The 26,304-nt window shown below is 47.5% G+C and overlaps 1 protein-coding gene across 1 annotated transcript in view; it reads left to right on the top strand.

Moving 5' to 3' along the window:
- The window catches only part of IL12RB2 (interleukin 12 receptor subunit beta 2), a 323,099-nt gene that overhangs the window by 253,852 nt on the left and 42,943 nt on the right, over nt 1-26,304 (top strand). The window contains exons 13-14 of the mRNA XM_069232470.1: nt 669-812; nt 18,671-18,767. Coding sequence (XP_069088571.1) covers nt 669-812; nt 18,671-18,767 — 241 coding nt within the window. The remainder of the gene's footprint in view (nt 1-668; nt 813-18,670; nt 18,768-26,304) is intronic.

Here is a 26,304-nt window from a genome sequence, read left to right as displayed (position 1 = left end):
ACATAAATGCTGTTCTAGCAGTATTCACCCCTGGTTGTGAGAGTAGTAGACATGTAAGTCTGCAACAAGTAGTAAGTGTACACTCAGAAATCGTGAATAGCAAATTATAAAGATAGCACTAGGTGCAATTTTACCTTAACATAGAAGAGAATCAGCATGTTGGATCAGGTTCTAGGGTTTGTGTATGAATTTTTACAGGTGACAAGCGAATTCAAACACAGATCTCCACTCGTATTTGTTTACGTTTCATTTATACATTTCAGAGTCAATTTGCAAAAGCGTGGGAGATTGAACTGCAGGAGTGCACTTTTACGTATGCTATCAGGCCCTTGTGAATCAGCCTTGAAACATTACCTCCCTTTGAGTAAAAATGGAAGTAAGAAGCAGTCCTTTATGTTTTTACTAAATGTATATGATTATCCCCGTTGTATTCCCATTTTAGATGTTTTCGACGATAATTTACAAGGGCATGTAAGAATACATAAGAGTTCTAGTGAATGCCTATTTTGAATACTCCAGAAAACCTTTGTGACTAGGTCCCTTTGCCCATTTTCCGGCTTTTACCTCTGCAACTGCAGGCGTCGGTTTAAAAACTTTATAGATTAATTTGTACAAAAAACTGAGGGCATGAGTGATTTACAGACGTATATATATATTTCTTTCCCTAGTAATCCCTAATGACAACTTTCCAAATCAATACACAATCAAAAGCCTTGAAGCCGGAATTGCATATCGTGCATGGATGACTGCGACAACGAAAAAAGGAGAGAGTCCTAAGGGGAACGACCGACTGTTCTTTATTAATATCGAAAGTAAGATGTTGTTTTCTTCATTATCGTCCATTTTGATGATTTGAGTTGTCGATCCATCAGTACACAATATTATGTGTTAAAATAAAAAAGTTGAGTCACAATTATTGGCTACGGTTGTTGATAAGTTTCCAAAGCTCAAAGCCTGGTCACTCCTTATATATTGCGAGGTAAGCAACTTGTTCATTATTGCGGTTGCATGATATACAATAAAGTTATAAAAGGCATTGACAGGAGACAAATGCATTAGTTATTTATGTCCCATGACAAAAAAGATCACAGGTACCTGCAGCACAGGGTAGCATCGGAAGGTATATTAAAATGTACAATAAGGTATTCTGCTGAGTAACAATTACAAGAGCATTGTGGTCTTGAGAGATCAGTTCACAAGGCCAACAGCAATGGCTCAAACATATCTTAAACTTGATTACAAGTGTTCTGGATTGGAGTTCGATATTTATCACACCTGAAAGAATTCAAAATCCAGGCTAAAGAATTTACAGAATGCAATAAAATACCATATTTTACGAGTTACCAGAACAAAACTGGGAGTAACAAGGATGTTGTTATTTAGACACCAGAATCTACATGTACTGGTGTGTTCCAGAAATTGACATAAGGGAGAAAATGGGGGAGCGATTTTTAGCACATCCAATGATTAGCCCATGAGGGAAAGACCGCAAGACTTGGAACTCTAAAATATGGGGTACCAGGAGGCTAAAAATCAAGAAGCAATTTTTGTTTGTAGTACCTCAGGTTTCTAGTGATATGACTTGTTATCGGATCACTACCAATAACACAGTATGTAGGGCATCAAATGCTGGCAAGATGGTTATGTTAGTTAATGCTCACCGCCAGCATCAGCTGTGATCTGCAAGTCACAAGCATGAATCCTTGCTAGGCCATCTAAGCCATCTATGCTTTTGGGGTTATTACAAAGAGTGCCATTACTTTGCTTAATTGTTTTTACAGTTCTAAGAAATAAAACAACAAGCTATTATTTAAAGCTCCATTTGCAAATATGTTATTTTACAACTTACCAGCATGGTAGATAACATCACTCAAGATAGAAAAAGGATATTTTATTTTAATTAAAGAGGGAATGCTACTTTTACCGAAATGGGGTATTTGGTTGGCCAAATGTCTGCAGCTTTACCATCATTAGTTAAAGAAGTACTCCCATTGTTTCTAACAAGCCAAAATAGCAATTCAAATATAATCAACACATTTTGGGTAAATGGAACTGGCCCACTGCTGAAAGAAGCTCCTCCCACTTATACCAGTTACCTGCCCTCATTATACTTTATATTGTCTTACATACTATAGGAGGCAACTTACATTTAACAGTTTGCTTTCATACTTTCAAATGTATTGCATTTATATTAGCAGCTGTTACTTCTTTCTCTTTGGATTATAAGTTATTTATTAATCCTTCAAAATTCACAGCAGTACAGACACACAATTTTCTGACAAACTCACCATCGAGGAGACAAGTTGGTGGTGGTGGGCTAACTGCTAGCCAACGTGATGAAGCCTACCTGTCAGTTTGACAGTACAACAGCAGAGGAAGAATGCTGTAGCTGCTAATGAGGAGTAATTGGATTTATGAATAAAATTACTCTTGTCTGACTTACACAACAGCAATGATTCAGATTTTTCATCTAACTGGATTTCTCACTGAGGCACAGTGACTCCTGTTATCTGTGACTCTCTCTGGCGGTGAGCCACCTTTTACAGCCAAGCTATTCTGGGATACAGAGCCTCACAGATCACAGTCAAAAGAGATCCCCCCTGTGAATTTCCCCTCAGTGATGCAGTAAGCAAAGGGCGTTCGTACCCTCTATTGGTCACTAGGCTGCATGCTTCCCAACAAACGCTGGGCAGTCAGGCTGCAGCTTAGCGCGGTACTACTGATGACACCGACACAGAAAGTGAGGCTACTGGCAGGGAAACACAACCGACCTGATCATAATTAATAATCCACCGCAGTGAAGAAGTCCAAAGCTGCAAATACGGCTAAGGAGATAGCTAAGGAGACTCATGAGATGGATGAGGAGCCATCAAACCTTACTGTTTCCCCGGTGCCACCTCAGCATTTAATCAGAGTGGTCCATTTGAAAATAGGTTATTATTACAGCTTACCAACTTTCTCTATAACACCATTTAAGATCGGTAAAGAATAACTGAAGAATGAATGAATGAATGAAGAGGGAGTCCCAGACAGCGGAGGACATCCATACAGAGACTTAGGGGGTCATTCTAAGTCCGGCGGGCGGCGGAGGCCGCCCGCCAGACTTCCCCCACCAAAATACCGCTCCGCGGTCGTAAGACCGCTGAGGGTATTTTGGGATTTGCCCTGGGCTGGCGGGCGACCGCCAAAAGGCCGCCCGCCAGCCCAGGGCAAATCAACCTTCCCACGAGGACGCCGGCTCAGAATTGAGCCGGCGTAGTGGGAAGGTGCGACGGGTGCAGTGGCACCCGTCGCGTATTTCAGTGTCTGCAATGCAGACACTGAAATACTTTGTGGGGCCCTCTTACGGGGGCCCCTGCAGTGCCCATGCCATTGGCATGGGCACTGCAGGGGCCCCCAGGGGCCCCGTGGCACCCCCTACCGCCATCCTGTTCCTGGCGGGAGACCCGCCAGGAACAGGATGGCGGTAGGGGGTGTCAGAATCCCCATGGCGGCGGAGCGCGAGGATTCTGTAGGGCAGCGGAAAACCGGTGGGAGACCGCTGGTTTTCCTAGTCTGACCGCGGCCAAACCGCCGCAGTCAGAATGCCCTGCGGGGCACCGCCGGTCTGTCGGCGGTGCTCCCGCCGACCCTGGCCCCGGCGGTGTCAGAATGACCCCCTTTGTCTTCAGCTTGAAGAGGCTACATCAGGTGTTCCTTTTGCTCCTCACCTGTCTCTCCAAACCTGCAACTCCTGAAAAACCTGATAAGCTACAATTGCAGGGCAGACATGTCCTCACAGTGACTGTCGCTGGCATATCGATACCATGCTTGGCCCTGCCTGCTGAGGTGAACAGTTGCAGGGACCAGAGGTCCAGAGGACACAATATGGTAAGAATCACCTTCATTATTCTGCTCTGGACTTTTCTGGGTCATAAAGTAGAGCCTCCTTCAGATGCTATTCCTTTTATCAAAGCTAACAGATTACATTTATCTGCCTTCCCGCAGACTCCACCTTACCCTGTCTCTTATTTTGATTCAGGAAACCTTGGATGAGGTGGATGAGTGTTCTGCGAGTGCTCTAATTAATAGTCAAATGGCAGGCATAACTTTACGACCAAATATTAGTAGTGTGGGGCCTTTGCCTTGGCCATTCTCCCTAGGAATGCTTCAACACAATTTGTGTTAGCCAATAACATACTTATCCAAAGCACTAATGAAAGAGAAGAGATGCTGGGGGCTGAAGTCAATATCAGACTTATAGGAAGCCTAACCTCCACATTGGGATCAGAGCCAGTAGTTGAATCTGGTAAGGAGAAAACCTGCGTGCATTCTTTGTCTAACTATTGCAACCCGTTGACTATTCCAGCAAGAAGGTAAAGTGGGCAGAGGTAATGAACGAGAGGCTTGCTCTAAGACCTCCAGTGGCAGATTATGAGGTAGGGCGATCCAAAGATGATGTATTACTATGCAATGGAGAGGGCATCAAATTCACTCAGACTAACTTGTTGATCTCAGACCCTGAGCAGATGTCCCCACATGCAAAACTAGACCTCAAGAGTACCTTTTTCATCTGCCCAGTCTCCAACTCCAGCACAGACTGTTGACTCTGCTCTCCAGGGCACTCCATTAGGCAAAATGACAGATGCAGTTTTTATGTTCCATTTATGACTTACTACTTCTTCATCATGAAACATTCAAGAAAGGCAGCCTATCTTTAAAATCTCCCATCTTAAAAAACAGGTGGTTTGTTGCAAAATATAAAAAAAATATGGATATAATTAATAATTGTTTGAATAACACCAAACCTTGTTCCAAAGGTGTGTTGGAGACAGTGTAGGGTAGTCAAAGTCATGTTGGGTCAGATCAATGATAGCTTAATATTATGGTTACTAAGATGGAGGACTCAGAGAAGTGCATGCAATGAATTAATATTCATGTGCTACATATCCCGGAAGGAAATGAGGGGGATGACCATTGTGCATATATTGTTCATCTGTTTAAACAGCCATTTCATCAGTTCTGTGATTGGAATATGGATTGTTGAATACAAAGAGCACACAGGTTTCCTTTTCATATGCAAGGGCAAAATAACTCAGAGACATATTTATGAGCCCTTTGCTCCACTGTTGTGTCACTTTTTGTGATGCAACGGAGGCGCAAACCTTTAAATCATATCTGTGATACCATGCAAAGTCACATCAAGCAACTTTGAATGGTTTCATAGATATGGTGTAAGGCAAGGCAGCTCAAATTGCTGCTTTGTCTTACTCTGCACAAAGGAGGCATTCCGTAGGCATTGTGGTGGGTATTGTCCCGCAACACCCATGAATCTGACACATCCCCAGATTTACAAGGACTTGTAAACCTGGAGATGTGCCAAAACCTTATGCCTCCCCAGGGGAGTCCTAACAAAGAGAAATATCTTTATTTCTCCTCGTTTTTCCTCTTTCTATGTGTGCTGCATTGTGCATTGGTGTGAGGCTGCCCATTGTGCACCAATGCAGGGAGGAAGGACAGAAATACACCATATGCTGTAGCTACCGTGCATTCCTGCCCTTTCCTTTTAACACAGGGCAGCACAGCAAGGTTACTCTCTGTGGTGCCCTGCGCCAAAAGCCCATAACTATGGGCTTCAGTATCCTTGCCCCATTCATATTTATGTGGGGAACTATACTTTAGACAACTTATCTCTCAGGCTGCATTCCCACAAAATCCTATTAAATCTTTTGGCGTAAAGTTTTTGCAAGATTGGACTTCTGTCACGAGACTGTGGAACACCAATGGCGGTTATGAGAGATGATACAAACCCTCCAGAAAGACAGCACCACAGTCTCACTGCTGGGGTCTGTAACCCTGAATATTACCTATAAGGGACATATTTTATTTTTGCTGGTTCCTGCTAAGGCTTGGGATCTGCTAAAAGAAAGGCATTCCAATGATATATCAATTGTTGTCTAGGAACGGGATTCATTTTCATAGACAAAGGGATGCATACAAGACATTACAGTGGAAAAATCACTTTCCTGCTTCAAATATATGTGTTCCTTCTTTTTTTCTTGTTCTTTTCCTTCTCATCTTTTCTGTTTTTTTCTTTAGTTTTGATTATTTACTAACCATCAGGGTAGTCACTGCTACCGCCGAGCGGTGCCACAGTGTTCACTTCATGAAGCACTTGTGATCTGCTTACATCTAGTTTTAAGTCCAAAGGAATGTTAAACAGGATACTTCAGTCCTGTATGTTTCTTACTTGAATTAGGATTGGAGTGGAAGGGAGGGTAAAGACTGAAATAGTAGTAAGTATGCGGGAAACTTCTGAGTGGAGAGATCTTTGTAATTATTATGAATATAGCATTTAGATTTGTGTGCATTAAAATACTTTTCCTTTTTAAAGAAAAAGTAAAGGGTGGACATTCATGAATCGTGTATTATTTTCTGTGTGTTTCTAGCCCAGAAAACCTTTCCAAGTCAGCCACTGACTGTTGTGCCTCAAATGTCTGAGAGTTTAGGATTTACATTATGACCTCTTTCATGAATGGACTGGAAAAGTGGATTATACTGTGAACTCTCTGAAAAATGCAAAAGAAAAAGGTTTTACATTGAGAACTATGAAAACTACAATAGTAAGATGAACACCACAAGCATGCATTATATATTGTTTAACATTAAGAGACATTCTGACACAGCAGGTTTTCCTGCAGAAAGTAACAGCTAAAATAAAAAAATATTGAAATTGAGGTGAAAAAGGCGCCATTTATATCCACGTTTTCTTCTATAACTTTTTCAAGCTATGGCAGATTTTTTTAAAGTAATATACTGTTACGGGTGCTGGACTCTTCTGGTTGTGTGGATATATAGGGCTTGTAGGTTCATCAAGAACCCCAGGTACCCAAAGCCAATAAATGAGCTGCACCTTGCAATGGGTTTTCATTGTATACCGGATATACAACATTTCATTTGGTGAATTATAAAGAGTGAAAATAGGTATAAAGGGAACCTTTGTGTTTCCAAAATGGGCACAAGATAAGGTGTTTAGAAGCAGTGGTTATTTGCACATCTCTGAATTCCGAGGACCCTATACTAGCATGTGAATTACAGGGCATTTCTCAAATAGTTATCTTTTTTACACACTGTCTTACATTTGGAAGGAAAAAATGGAGAGAAAGACAAGGGGCAATAACACTTGTTCTTCTATTCTGTGTTACCCCAAGTCTCCCGATAAAAATGGTACCTCACTTGTGTGGGTAGGCCTAATGCCCGCCACAGGAAATGCAACATGAACACATCACATTTTTACATTTAAATCTGATGTGTTTTTTCTAAAGTGCCCTAGCTGTGGATTTTGGCCTCTAGCTCAGCCAGCACCTAGGTAAACCTACCAAACCTGTGCATGTTTGAAAACTAGACACTTTAGGAAATCCAGGATGTGGTGGCTTATGGGGCTCTCACCAGGTTCTTTTACCCAGAATCCTTTGTAAACCTCAACATTTGGCAAACAAAAACACCTTTTCCTCATATTTCGGTGATAGAAAGTTCTGGAATCTGAGAAGAGCCACAAATTTCCTTCCACCTAGCATTCCCCCAAGTCTCCATATAAAAATGGTACCTCACTTGTGTTGGTAGGCCTAGTGCCCGCGTCAGGAAACGCCCCAAAATCACATCACATTTTTACATTGACAACTGACTTGTTCTTTGGAAAGTGCCTAGCTGTGGATTTTGGTCTCTAGCTCAGCCAGCACCTAGAAAAACCTAGCAATCCTAGATATTTCTGAAAACTAGACACCTAGGGGAACCCAGGATGGGGGTAACTTCTGGTGCTTTCACCAGGTTCTGTTACCCAGAATCCTTAGCAAACCGCAAAATTTGGCAAAAAACACTTTTTCCTCACATTTTGGTGCTGCAAAGTTCTGGAATCTGAGGGGAGCCACAAACTTCCTTCTACCCTGCATTCCCCCAGGTCTTCCAATAAAAATGGTACCTCACTTGTGTGGGTAGGCCTAGTGCCCGTGACAGGAAATGCCCCGAAACACTACAAGGACACATCAAATTTATCAAATACAAAACTACCTGAGTTTACAGGGCAGGGGGCACATTCGTATTCGGTCCTGGGCTCAGCAGCCATCTAGGGAAACCTACCAAACACAGACATTTCTGAAAACTAGTCACCTGAGGGAGTCTAGGTAGGTGTGACTTGCGTGGATCCCCAGTGTTTTCTTACCAAGAATCCTCACAAAGCCTCAAATTTAGGTAAAAAAATCACATTTTTCCCACATTTCTGTGTGGGATCACACCACCCGCACAAATTTCCTACCACCCAACATTCCCCTCAGTCTCCTGATAAAAATGATACCTCACTTGTGTAGGTGGGCCAAGTGCCTGTGACAAGGAACACCCAAAAACATGTCGAAATTGAGGGGACACCAAAGCGGTTCCAAAAGGGAAGTTTGGAAAAAAACTTCTTTAGGCTGACAAGTGGGGCAGAATTTTTAGCAGTGTAGATGCAACAATGTTGGGTAGTAGGAATTTTGTGGATTCCTCCAGATTCTGGAAGGTTCCATCACAAAAATGTTGGAAAAACGTGTGATTTCAAGCAAACCTGAAGGTATGCAGGGCATTGTGGGTAAGTAAATGGTGTGGGGTGCATGTGAAGCACACCACCCTGGACTCACCCAGATGTTTAGTTTTCAGATGTGTCTAGGTCTTGTAGATTTTTCTACATGGCAACGCCCTAAAGTCCAAAAAGTGCAGCCCTCACCATTCCAAGTGAGTCAATTTTGAGATTTAGACAAGCTGTCATGGCCCAAATGTAAAACCAAAACCCAAAATAATCAAATGTCCTCTTGCTTACCATTGGGACAAGATCTTTTAGAGTGCGGGGGAGAGCTGAAAGACTGTTACCCCCTTCACTTGGGGTGGGGACATAACCATGCACATCCTGTTTGGTAGCCACCACCCCACTATTTTTTTATTTTATTTTTAAATTCCCTGGCATCTAGTAGGGCTTTCAGCGCCCCCGGGGAGTGGATCAGGGGTAATTGCCCCATCTGCCCACCGGTGGGCAAAACAACTTTGTCCCCATTTATTTGGGGTGGAGGTATGGCCGTACCCCCACCTTCTTTTTTGAAAAAAAAATCTTTCCTGATTTCTGGTGGGCTTTCTGCCCCCCTTCGAGGCAGGTGGACCTTAACAAAATAGGCCAATCTGCCCACAAGGAAGGCAGAAATGGGCAACAGTAATGTGCCCCCGTGGGGAGCCACCCTTGCCAAAGGGGCTGCCTCCCCAAGCAAAACACACAAACACACCTATCCCTGGTGCCCTAGTGGTTTCTGTCCACCTTTGGGGCAGGTCGATCTAATAGAAATAGGCCAATCTGCCCAATGGCCTAAAATACATTTGCTCCCCAGGGGGGCAACCTTTGCCTAAGGGGTGGCTCCCCATCTGTAAAACAAATACAAAATAAAAAAAATCCCTTGTGCCTAAGGGCAGATCGGCCTAATTAAAATAGGCTGATCTGCCTAAAATAAATTTGCCCTTCAGGGGAGCAACCCTTGCCTAAGGGGTCGCCCCCTTGCATGAAATTCCTGGTGTCTAGTGGTTTCTGCCCCCTTTGGGGGCAGATTGGCCTAAGAAAATAAGCTGCTCTGCCCCCAAGTTTAGCAGAAATGGCCTAAAATAAAATTGCCCCACAGGGGAGCGACCCTTGCCTAAGGGATCGCTCAACATCTGTAAAAAAAAATTTTTTAAACTGATGCCTAGTGGTTTTTGCCCCCCTTGGGAGCAGTTCAGCCTAATTAAAATAGGCTGATCTAATGGCCTAAAATAAATTTGCCCCCCATAGGAGCAACCCTTGCCTCGGAGGTTGCTCCCCTTGCATGCAATTGACACAAAAAAATCCCTGCTGTCTAGTGGTTTCTGCCCCCCTTGGGGGCATTTTGTCCTAATTAAAATAGGCCGATCTGTCTAAAATAAATTTGCCCCCCAGGGGAGCAAACCTTGCCTAAGGGGTCGCCCCCCTTGCGTGAAATCCCTGGTGTCTAGTTGTTTCTGCCCCCCTTTAGGGCAGATTGGCCAAATAAAAATAGACCGATCTGCCACCAAGGGGGGCAGAAATGGGGGGCAGAAATGGGGGGCGTGGCCTGACGCCGATCGCAGAGGAAGCCTCTCCGTGAGGCTCCTGCTAGCGATCCCCACTCCGGTCCAGCCTGAAATTCAGTGGACCCCCAACCTGCCCCATTGCCTGGCTGAAAGTGTGAGGGGGTCCCGTGGTTCATTTTGAGGGGCCCGGACCTGAAGGGAGTTTTGGGGCCGAATTTGCGGCTGACGGAGTGCCGCCAAAAAAAGAAAAGAAAAAAAAAGATGGCGGCTGCAATCTGACCGGTGTGACCGGCGGCCCACGATCCACTACAGCAACTCCCGGATCCTATCCAGCTCACCCCTCTGTGAGACAAGAATTACAAGGGGACCTGGCGGTTCCCTCTGGGGACCCAGCGCCGACGAACAGCAGGGCCCAGCACTGCGACTGTGCTCGGCTGAGGACTGCAGAGCACACACAACATGGCGGTTGGCACCCGAGGGAAGGATCCAGCGGATCACAGTTGGAGGCGATAATTCCGGGGTTCCCCCGGAGCTCCTTTGGCTCCTCCCTTCTGAGGGCGACTGATCGCAGTCTGCACGGCAACGCCGGGGGGGGACTTCTAGGGAGGCTTGACTCCATGGACCTCCTGAGGTAAGCTGGAACGAGGGGGATGAAGTCAGCAGCTTGATAGGGCGAACCTGGCCTGCACTGAGGCACGGTGCATACGGCCCTCCTCTACAGGGGTCCACCTAGTTGCGCAGTGCTATCTACAGGAGAGTGCAAGGAGCCCCCAGACACTAGGTGGGAGGCATGCATGCTTGAAGGCGCCCTCCATGAACGGCGAGGCTGCTTGGCTCGACAGGTCCACACCCTGACTGGGAGGAGAGAGAGAGTCCTGACTCCCTGGCGTGTGGTGTCCCCCAGGGGTACTTGCCGGCCTAGAGTGCAGAGTGCGGCTGGCACTGGAAGGCGATAAACCTCTTACACGAGTACCGAGCACCGGAAACAGCAATTCTCTAATAACAGTTCGGCGAACCCTCTGGCAGTGCAGTATACAGCGCTGAGGTGGGAGAGTCGATGTCCAGAGCCCACCGACCAGATGGAGTTGGAGCCATACCCCAGAAAATGGGTAAAGTCAGTCGCCGAAGGGACATGGAACAAAAAGGTGGGTCCTCAGCTGAGGCACAGGCAGACCCACCTGACCCCAGGAATGGCGCTTCAGGAGAGGGACGCGACGACCCCACACTTCAAGATGTCCTACAAGCTATAACGGCTTCCTGTGTAGCACTGGAGGGTAAAATCGACGCTTTGGCCACGGATCTCACAGTACTGCGAGATGATCACCGTCGCCTGGCTGAAAAGGTGTCCACCACCGACAGACAACTTAAAGAGCTTCTTCCGGAGGTCAAGGATGCCACTAAGTCTACACAGCAGCTGGAGACCCGGATCAGGGCCCTGGAATTAAGGGCCGAAGATGCGGAAAATAGATCGCGACGCAATAACATACAGGTGATTGGTATGCCTGAAACTGTTCCACAAACTGGCCTGGCGGAGTTCCTCGAGCAGTGGCTCCGAGAGGACTTAGCGGATGATGGACTTTCTCCTTTTTTTGCGATTGATAGGGCACATAGAGTTCCGACTCGTCCTCCCCCTCCGGGAGCCCCCCGCGACCTACAATAGCCAGGCTTCTTCATTACCAAGATAGGGATTACCTGTTGCATCAAAGCAGGACCAAAGGGGATCGCACAATGGACAATCACACGGTACGTATCTTCCCAGATTTCCCCCGGGAAGTACAGAAACAACGGGCCACCTTCAGGGATGCAAAACAGAAACTGCACCAATTGGGTCTGCAATATGGCATGCTGTTCCCGGCGAAGTTTAGGGTAGTGACCAAAGACAGTACACAGTTTTTCACTACAGCGGAGGAGGTATGGCAATGGCTTGATCTGCTTCCACATGAGGGGAATGGTCCTCCGACACAGGGCCCTGAGCATGGACGGAGGAGAGGGACTAAATGCAACATGGCCCGTATAGTAAATAGTCCTTCCCCCATGGAGATGCAAACTGAGGGACGAAAAGCCATGGAGGCAGCAGCTTCATTGAGCGGCTCTGATCGCGGATCCCAAGTACAGACCGCTGCGGACTGTGAACCATCTGATTCGGACCATGAATCCGAGACTTCCCATGTATCCGACAGATCGGGCCCGGCCATAACATCGGGCACTTCTGACTGTATCATATGAGGGTACTCCCATCGAACTACACTTGCACCAGTTGCCCTGGTCATGAGGGCCTCCTCTGGCAGACACCGTAGTGGCCGGTGAGGTGGGTGCACTGGCTGTCACTCTGACGGTCGTACCCGCCAGATGGATGAGATCTGGGTCCACAAGTACTACTATATCTTGCAATCCGGTAGTGGGAATTGGAGCAATGGCCCACTCCTTTTGTGAGCTAGGAGTTCCCTCGCTTTCGATAAACTAGTTGACATTTCACGAAGTTTGGATGAGAGCCGTTCAAACTTTTGTCCTGGGGAAGGGGAGTTGGGATGTTAATTGTTGGGGCTTGTTTAGGGGGAGTGATGAGTGGTGGATGTTTAACATTGGTCTGCTGGTGTTGAATAATGTGAGAGTAGGGATCTTCGTGGTATCTGCTAGCCCTGCATGGGACATGTCACAGATGGGGATTGAAACACGGTTATGGCGACGTTATGTACTTACAAATTTCTCTCATGGAATGTACGGGGCATGCACACAATGTCTTAGAGATATAAGGTATTCTCACATTTACAGCGGAGGGGGATTCAGATTGTGTTGCTCCAAGAAACACATTTAACCCAGGCTGAAGGGCTAGCACTACAGACACGGTGGAGGGGCCAGGCATACTATACCTCTTATTCCGCATTCGCCAGGGGTGCCTTGATATGGATCAGAGCCGGGGTTCCATTCCAGATATTGGACACGCTCATAGACCCTGAGGGAAGTTTTGTAGCAATCCGAGGTCGACTGGAGGGAAGAGATCTAGCGTTGATCAATGTCTATGCCCCGAACTGGGACCAGAGTGAGTTCTTTGCACGCTTATCGGGCCTCCTAGCCACCTATTTGCAGTTCCCCCTAGTGATGGGGGGCGACTTTAATTGTGTGGCCGATCCCTCCAGGGATCGCTCCCACCCTCTGTTACATGATTCCCCTCTGATGAGAGTAGCAGGGCTATTCTCCTCCTGGCAGGCGAGTTGGGGGCTGGTGGATGTCTGGAGACGGCTACACCCTGACACCAGAGACTATTCCTACTTCTCTCCCTGGCACGAGCTCCATGTCCGCTTAGATGTGTTTTTCTGCTCCCCAGACATTTTCCCTCAGGTGCATAATGTTGAATACCTGACCCGCACAATCTCTGATCATAACCCTCTGTTACTAGAGTTACGCTGGGGTTCACCCCCTCCCCGCATCCCCACCTGGCGGATGAAGACTGAGTCCCTAGAAGACGCACCCTTTCGGGAGGAGCTGAGACAACATATTACCCACTACTTTGTAGATAACGAGGCTTCGACCAATAACCCCTTGATTGAATGGGACGCTTTTAAAGTGGTGGTACGGGGGCGCTGTATTGTGGGAGCGGTGGGGGTCCGAAGGACTCTACTTAGGGACACTGAACAAGCGGAGAGTGAGCTGCGAGAGGCGGAGAAAAAAAGGCCTGAAAATCCGCTCCTTCAACCTACTATCTTAGAGCTTAGAGCAACGGTCGCTGACTGTGTGGAGCATCTTCGATGCTTTGACTTCCAAAACTATATCACACGAGCACACGGGGAGAGAGCCAAAGTGGGTCGGATGTTAGCATGGGTAGTATCGAAACGCATAAGACATCACCTATCCTGGAAATGATATCGGAGTGGGGGGATCCCCTTCACAGGCAGGAGCAAATTAACTCTCACCTCATGACCTTTTACGAACGATTATATAAAAGCACTCTTCGTCCTGATGGTAACTCCACCGATAGTTATGTATCTAGACTGCAGTTGCAGACACTACCACCGGACGTTGCGACACAACTTGAGGGCGCCATTACACAACCAGAGATTCGGAGGGCCATTAGTGAACTATCGAGGGGAAAGACTCCGGGGACAGATGGTCTCCCTATCGAATTCTATGCCATGTATATAGATTTGTTAGCTCCTAGGCTCGAGATTCTATATCAATCCGCCAGAGACCGAGGAATTTTGCCGGCAACAGCGAGGGAGACGGTAATAGTGCCCTTGCTTAAACCTGGAAAAAATCCTGCGGAAGCGGGGGCATACAGACCTTTATCCATGCTGAACCTGGATTACAAGATCCTCAGCAAGGTACTGGCCTCTAGGCTGCTCCCCCACATGGCAACGCTAATATGTACTGACCAGGCAGGGTTCATCCCGGGGCGCAACACAGCGGATAACATACGCAGATTTATAGCGGTCATGAACGATCGGAATTCGACTAGCCCAGCCCCTGGAGTGCTCGCAGGCGATATAGAAAAGGCCTTTGATAGCTTGGAGTGGGCTTTCCTTTATACAGTGATGTCCCGCCTTTGTTTCGGACCTGAATACATTGCCTGGGTCAGATTGTTGTATACTGAGCCTACTGCTAGGGTACGGACAGGACGGACTATATCCAGACCTCATGTGGTCGAGCGGGGTACCAGACAGGGGTGTCCCCTATCACCGCTGCTGTTTGCACTGGCTATGGAGCCATTGGCAGCCGCAGCGCGCGGTGGTGGTGGGGGTCCCGGCATAGTGGCGGGGGCAAGAGACATCAGATAGCGTTGTATGCGGATGACCTGTTGATCTTCTTAGACGATGTACACAGAGACCTTCCCCGAACCCAACAGATGCTTTCGCAGTTTGGTGAGCTTTCTGGACTTCGGGTGAATTGGGGCAAGACCAGCCTGTTTCCTTTGAACGCTACTGTAGCCCCACCATTGGAGTTGGGAAATGTCCAGTGGGTTCCAAGATGCCTCTCATACTTGGGGGTCAGGATTTTCCATGACCCACAGGATATAATAGACAGCAATATCGGAGGCTCGTTGCGGTCCCTCCGTTCCAACATGGCTTTCTGGCAAACCTTACCTCTATCTGTAGCGGGGAGGGTAGCCATCCTTAAAATGGTGGTGTTACCTCGCCTCCTGTATCACTTCACGGTCCTGCCAGTATGGATTCCTAAGGCCATGTTTGCAGAACAGGAGTCCATGGTCATTGCTTTTGTCTGGGGGGGTGGACGGAAGCGAGTGGCTCTGGCCAAACTTCAGAGGCGGTCCCCAGACGGAGGCCTGGCAGTTCCGGACTTTGAGGCTTACTACTTGGCAGCGCAGCTCCAGTGGTTGGCGCAATGGATAGCCAACAGAGCAGCAACAGGGTTGGGATTGGGACAGCAGTTACTCTCCCAGAGACTAGATTATACGAACTGTTGTTGGGGTGTCCGGGTACTGGGACGCATCATTCCCTTGAATTTAAAGTCCTTACACGCTGTTGGAGGAGCTTCTTACGTAAACTTAAAGTAAAGGCCCCTTACTCCCCTGACCTACCCCTCTTGTCCCTAAGAGCTTTGCCCAATCGGGGTGACTGGGGTGGACTCCAGTCCTGGGTGGAGGCCGGGATACAGACGGTAGGAGCACTATTTAAGGAGGGGACGCTGATGCCGTTTGAAGTCCTTCGGACACAATTTGGTCTACAGGGAGGGCACTTCTTATTATATGGCTCAGTAGTGCCTAGTATCAGGAAACATTGGCTGAGACAGACAGGAGAGCTCACTGTACAAACAACCTGTACATATTTGGTGACTTCTTCTGGCACCTTTAAGGCAGTTTCTAATCTCTACAGCATGGTTCAGGCGGATAGGACCATACCTTTGACTCAGCTCAAATCGTCCTGGGAAGTAGACCTGGGTACAAGTATATCCGATGTGGACTGGGAGCGTATTCTGGGGGGCTTCCCCAAAATGACTCGCAATGCCAGATTTAAGCGGATTAATTTTTATGTACTACATAGGGCATATCTCCCCCTGAGTGGATCAGCAGGTACTTTGGAGTGGAGGGAGTACATTGCCCGAGGTGCGGGCTAGAGAAGGCGGAATTTAGGCATATGTTCTGGAGCTGCCCTACGGCGGAGGTGAGCCGACTGGTGGCTGGAGCGATAGGAAGGGAAGTCCCCTTCACAATAGGTCATTGTCTGCTTGGCTGGTTTCCACGCACGGCTAAGTACAAAATAACCGACAGGTTCCGGGACTTGGCCTACGTACTGGCCAAGAGGGAAATAGCGATGACCTGGAAGAATCCAGTTGGGCCGAGACTGTCCCAATGGACTACAGAACTAACTAGGTGGGCTGGTTGCGAGAGCGCTATTCTACATGGTGAGGCCAGAAGTGGTTGGCGGCCCCTGGAGGCGGCGCAAGGTTGGGATGCGATATTAGACTCCTTTAAGGAGGAATGTCGATTGGGTCCAGTCCCCTGATTGAATGATGATTGGATGCTTTGTGAAGTTGCCAATAGACCCAATCCATTGGTGCCATTACGGATGACACCGTGGCAGGATCCTACGGTTGGACTAGACGGGGGAAACACTCTCACATTGTGAGCGGAGGGTCGACTCTTTCATAGCACACCTACATACAATACAACTGTCCAGATATGCTACCAGTATCATCACTGGGGGGTGGGGCACTGTTGGGGAGGTCGAGGGATGGGGGGGTAGGGTAGATGTTGCAACATTAGATTGCTGTTAGTGCAGAGATGTGTAGATTGAAAAAGCTCTTGCCCTCAAAGTCTATGTAGATCACTGTATGTTCTCTTATACTATGTTTACCTGCTCACTGGTTGATCGAAATTGCAATAAACTTTGTTTACAAAAAAAAAAAGGGGGGGCAGAAATGGCCTAAAAACAATTTGCCCCCCAGGGGAGCGACCCTTGCCTAAGGGGTCGCTCCCCACGTCTAAAAAACAAATGATCCCTGGTGTCTAGTGGCCTTGCCCCCTCCCATCCGGGGGGCAGAATGGCCTAATCAAAATAAGCCAGTCTGCCCCCGCGGGGGGACAGAAAAGGCCTTTAACAAAATGCTCCCCAGGAGAGCGACTCTTGCCCAAGGGGTCGCTCCCTTGATTGTTTATATTTTTTTTTAAACTCCCTTGTGTCTAGTGACATTTCTGCAGCCCAATCACTTTACGAACGGGCTGCAGAAATGCTCAGAAAGGCATCAAAGGAAAGGAAAAGCCTTTCCCTTCCTTTGATACCTCTCTGCCCGCCCCCACCCCCGATTGGAAGAGAAATGCTTTCATTTCTCTTCCGATCGCGCTGGTAGCTGGGCTTCAGCGCAATGGGGGTGACCTCTGATGAGGTCCGTCATCAGACATCACTGGGGAGGGTGTGGGGGCAGGGTGGGAGGGGAAGCGATTGGGCCGGGGCAGGACGTAATGGCTATGTCTGTGACGCAGCAGTGCTGCGCCACCGGACGTAATCATTACATCCGTGGCCCTGAAGGGGTTAATTAATTCTTTAGCTTTACCTTTTTGAACTATGCTGTTGATGTTCAGTTCCTCATGCAACAAAGTGGTAGTAACTCAGACTTTCCCTTTAAACTTTGGGAATGTCTTGCTTTACTCACATGTTGAATGTAAACAAAACTGTGGTGTTGATGCTAGGGAATGACACTTACACCTGGATTTCTATTTGGGGGTGACTGACTATTGGCATATCCCCAGTTACTGCTACTATGACTAAAACCTGTTGGTGTTACTTTCAACACTGATGTTACCTTCTGCCTTCCTGTCAGCAAGAGTGCGGGTACATGTTACTCCCTTTTCAAGAGCAGAAGAAAATTCTTCTTTGTCTCTTGGTTAAAGGGAGGTTTGTGGTCCACACATCGATGTATTCCTGGTTGGATTATAGAAATTTTTACAGCATAAAATATAACATTTCACTTTAGGCGTGAATTTCCTTTTATTCTTGATCTTTAAATAAGGTAATTCAATTTATTATATTTAAATGAATAAACGTTTACTATTTGTATTATTTTGTTCTATATTTAAAATATACATTATTATTCCACATAAAAATAATGTACTTTTTTTTGTTTAATGAGCTTTTTAAAATGTCCCCTATATTTTAACATAGGTAGATCTCCACCTTGGTGACAAAGACCTCCGCCTATGTGTGAAAAATTACTAATAATAACTTTAGGCTCATAAATGTGGCTTTACCCTTTGGTTTCACGGCCATTTAAGTGTACATTTTAGAACAAATTTACAATGAAAAATGGTGACTAGCCAAAAGGGGGATTATTTTGAGAGAACTGTATTGCTTCTCTTTGTGGCCCATAACGTTAGAATTGTATTTATAACATATTCAACTGGATCTCGATTTATAAGATTCAGACAAGGAATAACTTTAATGCCACAATACTGTATATGATATATTAAGAGTAATACATAAAACCTTCAATAGGTTATATGATTGACATCCTTTGATGTTCTTTTTTAACTGTTCATAAATGGAAGATATGTGAACTCAACAATAAGGGCAAGAGTAAACATCTGGAAAGGACTTGTGTATTGAACTTCTTGTCTTTATTGAACTTCTTGTCTTTGATCCTGCAGGTGATTCTGATGATTACCTAAGCATTACAGCAGCTGTCACTCTCACTGTGGCCATTGCTTTTCTTTGCCTTTGCATTTTCCAAGCAGGCAGAAACAGGTGAGTAAAATGCATTAAAAGATGATCATCTTTACATCAATGTCAAGCCATTATGAACAGAAATATCATCACTACTGTATATATGACGCCATGAGACAGCGCGTCACAAATAATTAGAACTATTTTACATTTTAGCCATTTGATATGACGCTTACATATCTCTCAATCTGTCTGCACGAATCAGGGCAGCACTTCACAGAGAACATTTTTATTGCAGAAGGAGCATCTCAAATACAGGGTGCTCTACGTAGGGTTGTGTGTCGAAATATAGACTACAAAAATGATGCTACCAAACTTTGTGACCAAAGTTTCGAGCCTTGACAGTAGATATGTGCTAAATTAAGTAAACCTATACGTTCCTACATGCACTTATCTTCTCGACATTGTGGCCAATATATTTTGGTGGCATGATTTTCTGAAGTTATTATGAAAGAGAAATACCCTACATAGGGCTTGATTATGATTTGTGAGTACAATCATGGAGAAAAATCGCATCCATTAATTAACGATACCATTAAATATAGTGTGGTTATGAGTTTTTACTGTACCCTGTGATATTGTTATGTTAACTTATGCTGGAATCAGTGCGTGTGCTAAATATCGCACCACAATCATCATCATTTACTATGTGTGATTTATAACTCATGCATAAAATAGAGCATGCAGACTGTTACGCGCATTCTATAAATTACAGGAATTAGCCATTTCACAAGCCACAGAGAAGAAAGAGAATTCCCCATTATAAAAATGTTTCTAGAAGCATAGTGTTAGAAATGGGGTTTTTGGTTGGCAGTCAGGTTACCCCCGTCCAAGCAAAAGCCCTCACTCTAGTCAGGGTAAGTCACACACAATCCAAGATTATCCTGTGCCCACCCTCTGGTAGCTTGGCACGAGCAGTCAGGCTTAACTTAGAAGGCAATGTGTAAAGTATTTGTGCAATAAATCATACAATACCACCATATAGCACCACAAAAATACACCACACAGTGTTTAGAAAAATATATAATATTTATCAGGATAATTGAAGGTCAAAACGAATAAAGTTGCAATGTGAATTTGTAGAGATATCACTGAAAAGTGATATAAAGTATCTTAAGTCTTTAAAAAGCAAACAAAGTCTCTTTCAAACACAAAGTACCTGGTTTGGAGTGGAAAATATCCTCAGAGGGCCACAGAAGAAGAGATACGTGGAAAAAGGGTGTCTGCGTCGATTTCTCCCCAGCACACATGGACTTGCGTCGTTATTTTTCACGCGGGGAAGTCGTGCGTCGTTTTCCGGCGCGCAGACAGTCTCTTTCTGTGGATCGCGGGGATTACCAGATGTCCCGGGTCTGTGCATGGATTTTCCTGCTTGTTTTCCGGCTGCGCGTCGTTCTGCGGGGCTGCGCGTAGAAATTTAGATCTCACGGCAGGCGTCGCATCGATTTCTCCTCTGGAGGTCGGGCGGCGTTGTCCTTGCGAAGCCGTGCGTCGAAGTTCCGGTCGTCCCGAAGGCGTCGCGTCGATCAGCGTCGGTGTGCGGCGTTTTTCTCGCCGCGGAACAAGCTGTGCGTCGAAAATTTCGGCACACGGAGCGTCCAAGTGAAAAAAGAGAAGTCTTTTTGGTCCTGAGACTTCAGGGAACAGGAGGCAAGCTCTATCCAAGCCCTTGGAGAGCACCTTCACAGCCGAACAAGAGTTCAGCAAGGCAGCAGGACAACAGCAAGGCAGCAGTCCTTCGTAGAAAGCAGACAGGTGAGTCCTTTGAGCAGCCAGGCAGTTCTTCTTGGCAGGATGTAGTTTCTGGTTCAGGTTTCTTCTCCAGCAAGTGTCTGATGAGGTAGGGCAGAGGCCCTGTTTTATACCCAAATGTGCCTTTGAAGTGGGGGAGACTTCAAAGAGTGGCTAAGAAGTGCACCAGGTCCCCTTTCAGTTCAATCCTGTCTGCCAGGGTCCCAGTAGGGGGTGTGGCAGTCCTTTGTGTGAGAGCAGGCCCTCCACCCTCCCAGCCCAGGAAGACCCATTCAAAATGCAGATGTATGCAAGTGAGGCTGAGTACCCTGTGTTTGGGGTGTGTCTGAGTGAATGCACAAGTAGCTGTCAACTAAGCCCAGCTAGACGTGGATTGTAAGGCACAGAAAGATTTAAGTGCAAAGAAATGCTCACTTTCTAAAAGTGGCATTTCTAGAATAGTAATATTAAATCCAACTTCACCAGTCAGCAGGATTTTATATTACCATTCTGGCCATACTAAATATGACCTTCCTACTCCTTTCAGATCAGCAGCTACCACTTCAATACTGTATGAGGGCAGCCCCAATGTTAGCCTATGAAGGGAGCAGGGCTCACAGTAGTGCAAAAACGAATTTAGGAGTTTTACACTACCAGGACAGGTACATGTCCTGCCTTTCACCCACACAGCACCCTGCTCTAGGGGTTACCTAGGGCACACATTAGAGGTGACTTATATGTGGAGAAAGGGGAGGTTTAGGCTTGACAAGTACTTTTAAATGCCAAGTCGAGGTGACAGTGAAACTGCACACACAGGCCTTGCAGTGGCAGGCCTGAGACCCGGAAAAGGGGCTACTTAAGTGGTTGGCACAACCAGTGCTGGTTAGGGACTTATAAGTAAATTAAATAGTCCAATCAGGTATGATTCAAGGTTACCATGTTTTAAGGGAGAGAGCATATGCACTTTAGCACTGGTTAGCAGTGGTAAAGTGCGCAGAGTCTAAAAGCCAGCAAAAACAGTGTCCAAAAAGTGGAGGGAGGCAGGCAAAAAAATAGGGGTGACCACCCTAAGGCTGTCAGGTCTAACATGTGTCCCCCCCAGCTGAAAGTGGGGAGAGCTACCCGACCTCCTGGGAGCTCTCATCGCTAAGGCGGAAGTATCTGGAGAGACCATCAGCATTGGCGTGGTCAACCCCGGGGCGATGTTCCACCGTAAAGTCCATCCCCTGTAGGGAAATGGACCACCTCAAGAGTTTTGGATTCTCACCCCTCATCTGCATGAGCCATCTGAGGGGCCTGTGGTCTGTCTGAACCCAGAAGTGAGTCCCAAACAGGTAGGGTCTTAGCTTCTTCAGTGCCCAGACCACAGCAAAAGCTTCTCTTTCAATAGCACTCCACCTCTGTTCCCGTGGTAATAGCCTTCTGCTAATAAAGACTACTGGTTGGTCTAGGCCCTCCTCATTTAGCTGTGCTAGGACCGCCCCTATGCCATGCTCTGAAGCGTCTGTCTGCACAACAAATTCCTGGGAGTAGTCAGGGGCCTTGAGCATGGGGGCCGTGCACATGGCTTCCTTCAGGGAGTCAAAGGCTTTCTGACAAGCCTCTGTCCAATTCACCAACCTAGGTTGTTTCTTGGAAGTGAGTTCTGTCAAGGGTGACACAATGGTACCATAGCCCTTGACAAATCTGCGGTAGTATCCGGTGAGGCCTAAAAAGACTCTCACCTCAGTCTGAGTTCTAGGTGGTTGCCAGGCCTTGATAGTTTCAATCTTGGCCTGGAGTGGCTGCACCTTGCCACCACCCACTAGGTGTCCCAAGTACACCTCGGAACCCTGCCCAATCTGGCACTTACTAGCCTTGATGGTCAGGCCTGCCTGTTGCAGGGCCTGAAGCACCTCCTTGAGGTGGAGCAGGTGTTCTTCCCAGCTGGAACTGTAGACAGCTATGTCATCCAGGTAGGCTGCACAAAAGGCATCCTTGCCAGCTAGGACCCCGTTAACCAACCGTTGGAAGGTAGCGGGGCATTTTTCAACCCAAATGGCATCACCCGGAACTGGTAATGGCCATCAGGGGTTGAAAATGCGGATCTCTCTTTAGCCCCCTCAGTCAGGGCGATCTGCCAGTACCCTGAAGTAAGATCAAATGTACTCAGGAACTTGGCAGCGCCCAGCCTGTCAACGAGCTCATCAGCTCGGGGGATGGGGTGAGCATCAGTCCGGGTGACTGAGTTGAGACCCCGGTAGTCCACACAGAACCGAAGTTCTGGCTTCGCACCTGAGGCAGTAGCCTTATGGACCAACACCACTGGGCTGGCCCAGGGACTACTGGATTTCTCGATAACTCTTAAAGCTAACATCTTGGAGACCTCCTCCTTGATGCTGGCTTTCACCTTATCCGATAACCTATAAATTTTGTTCTTCACAGGGAGACTGTCACCGGTGTCAATGTCATGAACACAGAGGTGGGTCAGTCCAGGAGTAAGGGAGAACAGGGGGGAGAACTGCTCCAACAGCTCATAGCAGTCTCCTTTCTGGTTTAGAGTCAGGGAGTCAGAGAGGATGACCCCTTTCACTGACCCATCACCTTCTTGGGCAGAGAGGAGGTCGGGGAGAGGTTCACTCTCCTTTCCATTCCTTCATCTGTGACCAGAAGCATGTTGACCTCAGACCTCTCAAAATGAGCCTTTAGCCGGTTGACATGGAGCACCCTTAGGGGGTTCCTAGGGGTTTGGAGGTCCACTAGGTAAGTGGCCTCCCCTTTCCGCTCCTTTACTTCAAATGGGCCAGACCAGCGGTCCTGGAGAGCTCTGGGCTCTACTGGCTCCATTACCCACACTTTGTCTCCAGGTTGAAACTCTACCAGGATGGCCTTCTGGTCATACCAGCGTTTCATTACCTCTTGACTGGCCTCAAGGTTACTTTGGGCCTCTTTCCAGAAGCGGGTCATCTGGTTGCGGAAGGCCAACATGTAGCTGACCACATCCTGAGGGGGTGCCTTTGGAGCTCTCTCCAACCCCTCCTTGACAATGCTTAAGGGTCCCCTGACAGGGTACCCATAGAGAAGCTCAAAGGGACTGAACACCACCCCCCTCTGGGGGACCTCTCGGTAAGCAAAGAGAAGGCATGGTAAGAGGACGTCCCACTTACGCCTCATGGCCTCAGGTAGGCCACCAATCATGCCTTTCAAGGTCTTGTTGAATCTCTCCACAAGACCATTAGATTGGGGGTGATAGGGTGTGGTGAACTTGTAGGTTACACCACACGCATCCCACAGAGACTTCATGTATGCAGACATGAAGTTAGTGCCTCTGTCAGAGACTATCTCCTTTGGGAATCCCACACGGGTAAATATTCCCATCAGAGTTCTGGTCACCACCGGTGCAGTTACGGTCCTCAGAGGGATTGCCTCTGGGTAACGGATGGCATGGTCCACCAAAACCAGGATGAACCTGTTGCCTAAGGCAGTTTTGGGGTCCAATGGACCAACAATGTCGATGCCCACCCTTTCAAAGGGGGTGCCAACGACAGGAAGTGGAATCAGGGGGGTTTTAACCCTTTTCCCTGCTTTACCACTGGCCTGGCAGGTAGGACAAGATCTACAGAATTTATCTGAGTTTGTCCTCATTCTGGGCCAATAAAAGTGGGTGACAAGCCTGTCAAAGGTCTTGCCTTGCCCCAAATGTCCTGCTAGGGGAATGTCGTGAGCCAGACCCAGTAGGAAGGTTCGGTAACACTGGGGGACCACCAGCATACGCGCTGCCCCAAAGGCCGGAACCTTAGGCTCACTGTAGAGGAGATCATTCTCCCAATATATGTGGTGATCGCCAGAGGCTTCACCTGCCGCCTGGTCTGAGGCTTGCTTCCTCAGACCCTCTAGAGTGGGACATTCTTTCTGCGCCTTGCAGAATTCCTCCCTGGTGGGTCCACCCTCAACTTGCCAGCCAGCAAGCTCCGGTAGGTCACCTAGGGTGGCAATGTCTTCCCCAGTTGGCTCGGGAGCCTCCTCCTCAGGAGCCCCGTCAACCACTGCAGGAACTTCGGGGACCGGTTTCCCGCGCCCCTTGCCCCTCCTCTTGGCAGCTCTCTGGGCCATTGTTCCAGGCTCCAGACGCCCTTGACTTCCCTCTCGGTCAGCCATGGACCGTGTGGTCATGCAGACCCACTCAGGTAACCCTAACATCTTCAGGTGAGATCTGAGCTCCACTTCTTTCCAAGCAGTATGCTCAAGATCATTGCCTAACAGACAATCTACAGGCATGCAGGACTCACAGCTACTTTCAGAGTACCAGAGACCCCCCCCCACTCAAAGGGAACCAGAGCCACCGGTAGGTGACTCTCATGATTGTCAGCGACTATGACCTGGTGGAATGTATTAGGGACTATCTGCTCTGTTGACACCAGCTGACTCTTGATAGTAGTCATACTGGCTCCTGTGTCACGCAGAGCCTCCACCTTCTGCCCATCAATGGTGACCCACTGCCTGTACTTGGAAGTATTTTGGGGTATGTGGGCTTTGGGCACCATTTCTCCTTCTCCCAGGGACACTAGGGAAATCTCTACCTGTTCCCCAAAGCTATCTGGGTCCATCTCCCCCCGAGCGCTACACTAGTCAACCCAGGTGTCTGTCCAGTAGTGGACGGTGCTCTCTTGGAGCACTGGGGGTCGCCTTTATAGTGACCATACTGGTAACACTCCATGCATTTGGGGTTGGATTTCCCTGACCTATCATATGTCCCTGGCTTTTTCCCAAATCTGGAAAAGGAATGGTTGCCACCCCCTCCCTGGGAATTCTTTTGGGGGCCTTTGGAGAGTTCCTTATCTGTAAGTTTATCTCCCCCCTCTTTCTTCTGTTGGGAACCCTGACCACCTTTGTGGGTGTCCCCCCCAGGTACCTTCTTGGACACTCTGGTGCTAACCCAGAGGTCCGCCTCCTCAGCAAGCTTCCTGGGATCAGTCAGCTTACTATCCACTAAGTGCTGGCGCAACTCTGTAAAAGTAGTATTAAGCATATGCTCTCTCAGAATCAAGTCATATAACCCTTTATAATCATCTACTTTGTTGCCCCGCACCCATCCATTCAGTGCCTTACTGGAAAAGTCAAAGAAATCTACCCATGTTTGTGTGGTTTGTTTGGTGCTGTCCCTGAACCTCTGACGGTATCCCTCAGGGGTCAGCCCAAACTTGGCAAGTAAAGTGGCTTTCTGAAGTGGGTATGTGTTTTGATCAGGTTGGTCCAATGTGAGAAGTGTGCCCCTCCCCAATGGCGGTACATAACCCCACATAGCTACCCCCCATTGCCCTTCAGGAACCTCATGAGCCCTTAGTGCAACTTCATAAGCAGCTAACCATTTATCTATGTCATCTCCCACCACAAAACTGGGCACCACATTTTTGGGTATACGAACCTTCTTTTCTCCAGCAGGTCCTATCTGTATGCTGCCACCATTATTGCTGGATTCAGACTGTCTCGCCTTGATCTCCAGCTCCTTGAGACTCAGTTCATGAGCCAACAATAGTTTCTTTTCAGCCAAAGCTCTCTCAGCTTCCACCTGTTTGGCTGCTCTTTCAGCTTCAGCTTGTTTGGCTTCTCTTTCAGCTTCAATTTGTTTGGCTGCTCTTTCAGCCTCAGCTTGCTTGGCTTCTCTCTCAGCCCTTCTTTCCTCCTGTTGAGCCTCAATTTTCAGTTTTGCCATTTGCAATTGGAACTCCCTTTCCTCTCTCCTTTCCTCTACGGTCAGGCTTTGCACAGAGACACTGCTCCCTGGTCTGGAAGGGAGCACAATTGCAGTGGTAACATCATCCACAGATAGCAACAAATCCTCTGAAGG

The sequence above is a fragment of the Pleurodeles waltl genome, chromosome 4_2 (assembly GCF_031143425.1).
Source record: "Pleurodeles waltl isolate 20211129_DDA chromosome 4_2, aPleWal1.hap1.20221129, whole genome shotgun sequence".
Lineage (NCBI taxonomy): Eukaryota > Metazoa > Chordata > Amphibia > Caudata > Salamandridae > Pleurodeles > Pleurodeles waltl.
Note: the sequence above shows the minus strand (reverse complement) of the source record. Positions and strands in the feature narration are given on the sequence as shown.